We start from the raw sequence: 9,492 nt of genomic DNA, 5'->3' as shown, positions 1-9,492 counted from the left end.
GTATGTGCTTTGCGGGAGCTCATTGAAGTGAATATTTATGTTTTATTTTATTTTTAAACATATATTTAACAGCCATTTTGTGTAGTTATGGGGTTGCGAAGGTCCGAAAAAAATTTCGAAGTTGAAAGCGCAGGTGAACTTTATTATTTGTAGATATTCGAAGTCTTAGCACACCCAAATCCTAAGCATTATCTCACAAAAATTGATCATGTCAATATTTGCTTTAAAATTTGGACAGTATCTTTCATACCACCGTCATCTTTACTGGGGCGACCTTGGTTAGATTTCGTGTTACAACGGAAGAGATTGTGGATATCGTTTACATAAACTACTCTTAGAAGCCACTCCCAGTTATATTTACAACTTATAGTTAAATTATATAGGTCTAGTGACTGCGTTAAATTTGACTTAGATTATAATGGCTATAGGTAACGTAGAAAAAATAGATCATAAATACATCGTGGGCACACTTAGCATGTGGAAAATTATTGCGGAAACTTGTTTAACTAACGGAAAATTATCCATGATTTAGTAGACTATGGAATACAGCAAAAATTCTCGAATGCGTTAGGATCGTGATAATTCGTTCCATCTGCTGTACATCCTTGCTGCTTTTTCATTCAAACCGTGCATCACCGAAGAGTTCTCCCAATCCTCGAATACTGCTCCATTATCTTCTTCAATGCCTGTCCCTCAAACCTGAAAATTCTAGTTAATTTCTCGATTTCATTTCTCCGACACCGCTTCCCTCACCTCCGTAATTCTTCTCGCTCGGAATTATTGTGTGGAAAACATAAAAAAAGAATTGAGTTGATACTCTTCAATTTAAATGTTTCAAAAGTTTTTTAATAATTTTGTGTGAGAAAAACAGCGTACTTCTTTTATGGGTATTCTATTGACGACAAGTCACATTTTGCGTCTGTCAATGATAGATATCAGAAAATTTCCGTTTTTCTAAATTTTTTAGCTTATCAGCGACTTCCACAACAAGATATTGATCGACCGAGGACGATAAGGCGTGGATTTGGTTACGAAATCATTGAGCCAAAGCATATTTAGATTATTGAAAAAATGAACTTTTCCAATAATTCCTGTCTGGACGAAAATGACAATTTGTAAATTATGGCCGATATTTGATGACTTGAATTATAAATTCTTACTATTCGGAATACTTGGGCATCGTCTGTCAATTGATGAGCAAATGATACCTCACTTCGCCACGGTGCAAAAATATTCTCTAAAAACAAGCCTTTCAGATTTCGCTTTAAACTTCGGTGATTATGTTCTTCAGACGGCTTTGGGGTTCAACCAGGCGATGGGAATTGACTTTGATCGAAGGTTAGGCTAGGAAGCAAATGTTACACATGAATTTGTCAAGGTTATCCCTAAACCCTCTAATAATCGTATGTTTTTCAATGACTCCTTTACATCGTGCAAACTTTTTATTGTTCTGAAGGAAAAAGGACTTTTTGACACTAGAACCATCCGTGAAAATAGAACGGGGGAGTGCCTGATAGAATAAAGTAAAACCATCGGCATAAAACCGAGAGGAACATGAAAACCACCATTTGATGAAGCTGTAGACAGCAGTACATGTTCAGTGCTTTCATTGGGCAGAGGGAAACGTTTCAGCAGACAAAAAATACTGTTCAACAGCCTCGAGTTATTGGGGAGTGTGGTAAATAGATGAAAGGTCTGGACCTATGTGATAATGCAAATTAAAATTACCGCACTATAATTCTGGGGGAAAGGGCCCTAGTTCATAAACCCATGATTGGAAGGCAATACCATTTAACTCCAATGACTGTGGGATGAGCTGGATAATTATCATTCATACTCTTAAAATGGATTGATACCATATTATGAAAAATTGAAAAATATAATACTAGCTTTGATTAGCGATTGGATTACAAATTTTAAGGCTGGAATGGGCTATGGAGCACAGCACTAAAATGTCTCATGGCAAATAGGAAATGAACATCAGGAGGTCCTCAAGCATCTTGTTAGAAAAAATTGTCATAATTGAATCTGATGGACCATATGGGATACATATCTCAAACCAAAATAAATCACTGACTCTTTTAGCCATACAAAATTTATTTTATCCGTATGGAGCATGATATGCAATATTGGAAAAGGCTCCACAACAATTTGGCGCACAAATTAAAAAAGTCCTAGTTTAGTCATATCACATTTAATGAAATGCTATTTCTCCAAATGTGCCTTGAATGGAATTGTAACAGAATACAATATGATACCACGAAAGAAAATAATTCACTTACACAAAAAATGTGCCTACCGTTACAACCGCATGATAATGGAATTAATTACTTAAAAAATAAATATATTACTCCCATATATTATCATGACATTTTTAAAAAAGAATAATAAATGTGAAGTAACATAATGCCAAATAAATGAGAACAGGTAATAATTTAAGTGAGGATATCATGCCATTCATCTCCAGAGATAAGCCAACAGATACGGAAGGGAATAATTCAGAGATGCTCAGTTTAGCTCATTGATATGCACTCATTATCCTAGGTTATCAATTACAAGTAATAATCATAGAACAATTAACATGTAAAATATGTACCATCAGACATTATTATAAAATCTTTTTTTTTTAATCCACATATAATGACACCAATGCAGATTAGTTAATGAAATAATTTTATTCTATTTATATCTAATGGAACATATTAACAAAATCTGGATGGTCAATCTGGCCTTACTAACTGGAGTGGTGTAGCACAGGTAAAATCATCAATTCAGAAATATCTTACAAAAATATTTACTGTAAATGTATTTCCTATTGAATAAAACAACACTTCATTAGAACCACATCTTTGTTACTCCGAGGTAGCAGAGAGATGATAGATATTGTTTGACAAATAATAAAATTACAGAAACCAATGAGTAACAAATAACATTGCAGAAAATATAGGAAAAAGTAAAATTGTGAAACAAAATATAAAAAAATACTCAAACCCATTTACCAAATGGAAGATTTGACAAATAGAGAGCCATTATAAAAAATATGCCCTATATACACTATGAAACCCAAAGAATGGCGGCCTCACAAAGTCATGAAATAGAAATAGCTACATTTCATATAAATATATGGGTAAAATGTTCACCCATTATATTCACTTTAATTCTTGAAATAGCAGCAATTGTGAGGATTAGGAGAAATTGACTGTTGCTAAGAAGTTAGCAAATGCCTACTATTTCGAGTACACCTAATATTATACAAAGGATAAGTGAATGTTGAAAATATATACGTGCATGAATGATTGCAATGATTTTCTCTAACATCAGTAAAAATTTGAAAAGGACCAACTAGAATAAAAATGGACTAAGGTCATAATCATGCAGGAAAATGAATTAAAGTTACTTATTTACATTTCTTAAATGTCGTAATTAAGTAATTGAAAAACATGTAAAAATGGAAAAATATCCCATTTTAACCTTTGTCAAAGTATGACTTAAGATTGCAAAATAAATTCTACATCACATTTAAATTATACACCAATTAAGCCAATAAAAACAGAGGCTTAAAGAAAATAAATGAATGTAAACATAATGTTCATCTTCAGGGCTGGCTCCATCACAATCTCCATAGTATGTCAGGCCAAATTCGTCTCTAAAACAAAAAATATAAATTAATGGAATGAAAAGTATTGCAATTGTAAACAAAATGCAAAGTCAACATTAGGTCACTTCTCATAAGGAGATAAAATATTACTTCCATCAACAAAAATGCAATGGCAGTAATTATAAGCAGCAATTATTAAATATCTTCGAAGAAACCCATAATCTACAGGAATAATTTATTTTATAAGTGAAAAATATTGGAAGACTTTCACTATTTTTTGGAAGTTACATATAAATCACTGGATCGATATGTCATGGATTTGTATATAGACACTTCAATTTCCTTATATTATTTCATCCTTAACTTTGATATGTATCCATTAGATTAGATTTGATGGTTTTGAGTAGTCACCTTCTCAAACTTATAACATATAAGAACATACAAGAGCTATAAAACATTATCTTTTGAAAAGGAATCTGCATCTCGGAATATGGAGAAGTAGAATGTTTGACTGAAATAAATTGCATTTAAATATGTAAAAATTAAAAAACCGTACTCCCATTAAATCAAACTACTCATAGAACACATGAGAGGAACATCTAAGGATTGATGAGCCAATGTACCTTAAGTTTCGTTTCACCTCTACACACCAAGCATCTCCAGTAAGTGGCCCACTTTTGGGAAACCATGGAAAATTAAATCACGAACTAATCTTTCAATTATTCTTAACCCTATTGATAGTTAAACATATGGATTTACAATTCATTTGCTTATGAAGGTTCAAATAATGATTTGAATGTTTTAATTAAGACAATGATACAATGAAGAATGCCATTTAAGCAAAAACTTTGTATATTCAGGTAGATTATTTTTCTTCTCTTTTACCCTACAGCAATGAAAATAAAGACTGCGGACTAAAATGCTAAGACAGCCAAGAAAAATGCATTCAATTCAATTATTGGCAGTTTTCAGATTGAAATGGGGGGCGAAAGGGATGCCAATGGATAAAAAGCAAATTATTTCAAAAGAAATATTATTGGGAATGATGAAGTTTAAGAAAATGGAACTCACCTTTGTTATCGCTAGCAGTTTTCGCATCACGTTGCTGAGGTACAAGGGCAAGAGAAGAGGGGCTTGCTTCTTAAGCCTAGCTCTTCCTTCTGCGGATCCATAATAAGCAATAATATGAGGTACAACTACGGCCAGACAACATACCCTTGCCTGCAGTGTCTTCCCATCCAATGCGTAATTGATACCCCCACTTAATCCCTCTCCCCTCTTCCTCCTCTCCTCCGCTTCCTCTAGAGCCCTCATCCACTCACGCTCTCGTGCCACATCTCCCTTGCTATAAGGCCTCCCCTCATTATCATAAACTAATTTCAGAGATAATTGTGAGAGGTCCCAAGCTAACATAAAACGAACAACTGTCTCCCTATCACCAGAACATTCCTTTGCACCCACATATACAGTCTCACTCTCCAAATCACAAAATGAAATCCAATCACTCCCATTCGACCGAGTCCCATCCAATTCCACAATCGTATCCTTCATCCTTCCAATGCGATCAGATTCAAAGTCCACCATCACTTTCACCCGATCATCCCCACTTAAAAACTTAATAATACATGCAGTGCATTCATCTTCATCATACAGTCTCTCATATATCTTACGCATTCCATCAACTCCATTCCCATACACTATCCTTGTCCTATGCATCATGCCTTCCACGCACTCCTGCCTTACTCTGGCTGGATCGGATGTAGGTTGACTTAAAGATGCCTCCCCAATAAGACCACACTTGATAGACGTCACATCCTCCACTGTTGACGTCACGGCCTCTTCCAGACAACGCAACAGTGTGTCACGTCCACACACCTGTGCCTTGAGTTCCTCCAACGATGAGCTCAGCTGTCGCACTAGAGATTTCATCTCTTGCCTCAATGAGTCCACAGAGGACTTAAGAGATGCAATATCACATTCTGGGCTAGCCACGGGTGTTAGATGATCAGTGCTCCTACTCGAAGATGCTTCCAGACGACGCAAAATAACTTGGTCCCTCCTTTGAACCAACGTCACCAACTTCAGAATTTTAGAGCGTTCTACATCATCAGGGAACTGCCGCACCATCTCCTCAGCCGAAGATAACGCATTCTGTTGACTGTCATCCATTATGACCGTGTCAGCCCCTCTTGCAAGCAACTCCTCGACCCAATCAGCTTTACCAAGTCCCACTCCAAGATGCAAAAGTGTTCTTTGCCATGGATAACGAACATCTACATCTTCCAACACGCCCAGTAGGTCTTTATGCTGGAGCAAAGAACCAGTGAACAAGCCGACAATGAGCCTCTCCTCGACATATTTCTGCGCACCGCTAACAGAAATGTTGCTCACCATAATTGCGAAACTATGAAATAACTACTAAATAAATGTTAGATTCAGAATACAGGAAGTTGCCAAAGTATGTTGGCTTTAGCATGAAGGATGGCAGTGGGAACCAGGTGAGGTGGCAATGTTCAGTGAGGAGTAACACACGATCTCAGCGTTGGTATGAAAGGATGAAATTTTGACTGCAAAGAAACAGAATGAATATCAAATTATTACCTGAATAGTTATCAATAGCAGTAAGGGAACATAACAACTAGCATAAGCTTGACTAGAGAAAAAATATCTTGCTTAGTATGCAACCCAGAATAAAAAGGACAATGCTCTAGAGAGGCATTTTTTAAATGCAATCACCCACAACAACAGTATCTTGGAGGAAATAACAAATCCACTGGAGACCAAAATAGATATACCTACGCTAAAAGATTTTGTGGACAGTTTTCTATGTTCAAACAAGAGGGAGTACCAATCGTTTATTACGGAACCTAGAATAATGAGCAAAGTGACGTTAGAATGAAAACAGAGGATACACACAAAATGTATGATCTTACATGATACAATTGGAAAATAGGACGATTTAACTAGAAAAAAAAAGAAATCAGAACAGTAGAATAAATTCAACAGATGCAGGCGATATATGGTCAAAGTTCAACATATTTTAATAAAAGATGGTAGCACTTTTGCACTTTATTAAATATACAAGTCTCATACCGGATGACGGCTCCACGAGCCGAAAACCGTCGGGTGCTTTAAAATATGGTGGAAAAGTGCAAGTGGATGCAGGTGCTACATGGTGGAAGTCCGAAATATTTAAATTTCAGCACGTTTCCACAATATTTAATTCACAACACTTGTACCAAACTATGGCTCTGAGAGCCGAAACATGTCGTAGTCGCAATGTTGTGGAAAGGTGCCACCATATTTTTTTCAATAGAGTAAATGTTATTGAGTAACAACTTGATGGCAGCACCGGCAGTGGTGGAAATATACCTCTAACATTATCAATCTTTGCTAGGTTTCTTTCCGGAGGGCAATTCAAGAGTAATATTTCTTTCATCAAATGAAACGCAGTCTTATTCTCCTGGGTGCTATTCATGGAATGTATGTTTATACCAGGTTTTCCTCCTCACCTCCTCCTCTCCTCTTAGAAATACAAATTACCTTAGCCCTCAATTGTCTTCCCTGTACACACCATTACAGTGGCGTCGACTCCATGGGGCCTGAGGGGGCCCAATCCCCCTCAATAATTCGTTATGGGTGTGAGAAAAAAAGTGTCAGGCTTGTTGATTTTCCCCGGAGTGTGACTCTTCTACAATGCTTAAAAACATAAAACTCACTATGTACTTATAAAATATCATGGAGCAAGATACTCGGTTTGGGCCCCCCAAAATTTTTTGCAAGTCGGCACCCCAGCACCAATACTTATATTATGTTACTTTACTTAACCAGGGGACTACCAAATCGACAGCGTAACCTTGAAATATGTTGAAATGGACAATAGCAGCTTTCATCTGTCATGCTCAATGTTGGTGATCCTTTTACCTCCATCTATTCACCACTTCATCTATACACTGAGGTGAAGACGTGTTGTATAGAGAAGCATTTTTAAAATGGCGATGAGCTCCATGGCAAGGGAAAAATCAATTGAAAATCATCGGCGGCAACATCCTATGAAGATTGCATAGTAAATCGTGTCTGCAGGCACTACCAGATCCTCAATCACCGAGGCAAATCAGTCCCGAGGACACAACAAGTGGGCCCAATGTTTAGCAATGGAATAATTTCTAATCAATCACTTTGCCTTGTGTACAAAGGTTGAGAAAAGAAGCAGCCCATGAACATTACTAAATTTTATAAGCTGAGAAATTCTTAACTCTTTCTTACAAATTTGTTATTTGTCATATAATTTTATCTAGGTTTAAAGAGGCAGAATGGCTTCAAAATTCTTTCCACGCTTAGGATTCACTAAATATTCAAAGGCCCCAGCCGAGGGCCCCAATCACCCCACACCACCCCTGCTTATCTACCTTATCTATATAACCACACCACCCTCGCTTATCTACAATCCTCCCATCCACTTTTTATCTCCACCTTATATCCCATTTATCTATCTTGGAAATTTCACTTTTCATTCAAATTCAAAGCTTCAAAAATTCATGCTCTTGGCGCTACTCACGAACACTATTTCATCCTGCTTCTTCAATAAAAAAGATATCTATGTGTATATTAGATGAGACCCTTTTGTTATATTTGAGCACACCTTTACTATCTTTCAGTCAGCACACATTGAATATTTTACTAGAGATTGGAGAAAAACAATACTGTCGCCAATGGAAGAGAAAAATTTATTAGTTGCACAATACTCATATGACAAAGACTACAGATGCATCGCGCCCCTATGATTCTTTAAAAATAGGCAAAATTTTTAATATGGTAATCATTGCATTTATTTTGGTTTTTGTATCAATCATGAAATATCATATTAATAACCTTCATAGTGAAATAAGAGAATACTTCGTACATTAATTGTTTTAAGATACTCATAATTCCAAAAATACGAAGAAACTGGCATTTACTGGTAGGATATCAATTTAACTCTGATTTAGTTTCCATTCATAATATATTTATATATTGAATAAGACAAAATAATCTATATTTCCTGGAAAGGCAGAAGAAGCCACACTATATTTGTTGAAAAACTCCTGAAAATGGCTGTAAATAATTAACCACAGTACATTTCATCCTCCACAAGGAAAGGGTCACTGATACTCTGTAACGAACCAGATTCCACCTGCCACCGAATATGGAACGACGATATAGGTAGGAAGCAGCAAAAGGAATGTAGAGAATCCTATGAAGACAGCATCCTGGTCAATAAACAATCTGATTGTCAGGCTGAAAAAAGGGAAAAAAACAAGTGAGGTTCAGCAGAAGGTTTCCAGAATTTCCGACAAAATTGGGCGAATCAGAACTCCACTCCCCACCTCAACTACACCTGCTCACAAGTGTGGTTGTTTTTTATTTTAAAGCAAATGAGAGCTATAGTACTGTGGCACTGTATCTAGGTATTTTAATTCTTTTTCAAGACATTTTATAATCTTCCACATCCAACAAACAATCATTTTCATTTCCATGAAAATAAAAATAGGTATAAAAAGGGTTAGTAGCTTTCTTTGTAGCAAACTCCTGGTTCAATGATAATGACCCTCGATGCTGTGAAATTGAAACTCAAAAGTGTATCTTCATTATCAGACACAAACTTTTACCCCTATGAATATGTCCACCCTACGAGTGTGTGAACACGAAGGAAAAATCAATTTTATAGCCAACAATTCCATGGCTGTGCTAAATACAGGCTAAGGAGTATTTGACATAAAAATATCTTTGACTTCGGAATTTGAAAAACAAATAACAAAATACTATTTAAGTACTTCTAAGAATGCAAAATACATTTCATGCAAACCAAGACATCTTGAGATATTATGATACACATTGTCGTGGCACATTATGAT

At 36.0% G+C, this 9,492-nt stretch overlaps 1 protein-coding gene across 1 annotated transcript; it reads right to left on the bottom strand.

The window, feature by feature from the left end:
- Positions 1 to 3,478: 3,478 nt before the first annotated feature.
- On the bottom strand, positions 3,479 to 6,158 carry LOC124172305. Its single transcript, XM_046551749.1, has 2 exons — positions 4,670 to 6,158; positions 3,479 to 3,646 (listed from the first exon to the last, which is right to left on the bottom strand). Exons 1-2 carry the CDS (start codon positions 5,990 to 5,992, stop codon positions 3,611 to 3,613), a joined length of 1,359 nt encoding a protein of 452 aa, XP_046407705.1. The 5' UTR covers positions 5,993 to 6,158; the 3' UTR covers positions 3,479 to 3,610.
- Positions 6,159 to 9,492: the final 3,334 nt, after the last annotated feature.

This window comes from Ischnura elegans (assembly GCF_921293095.1).
Source record: "Ischnura elegans chromosome 13 unlocalized genomic scaffold, ioIscEleg1.1 SUPER_13_unloc_1, whole genome shotgun sequence".
Lineage (NCBI taxonomy): Eukaryota > Metazoa > Arthropoda > Insecta > Odonata > Coenagrionidae > Ischnura > Ischnura elegans.
This window is presented reverse-complemented; position numbering and strand designations above follow the sequence as displayed.

Coding starts and splice junctions, on each gene's coding strand:
- LOC124172305 (XM_046551749.1), bottom strand. CDS start 5,992: ATGGTGAGCAACATTTCTGTTAGCGGTGCGCAGAAATATGTCGAGGAG. Junction 3,647..4,669: donor AACTGCTAGCGATAACAAAG/GTGAGTTCCATT, acceptor TTTTTGTTTTAG/AGACGAATTTGGCCTGACAT.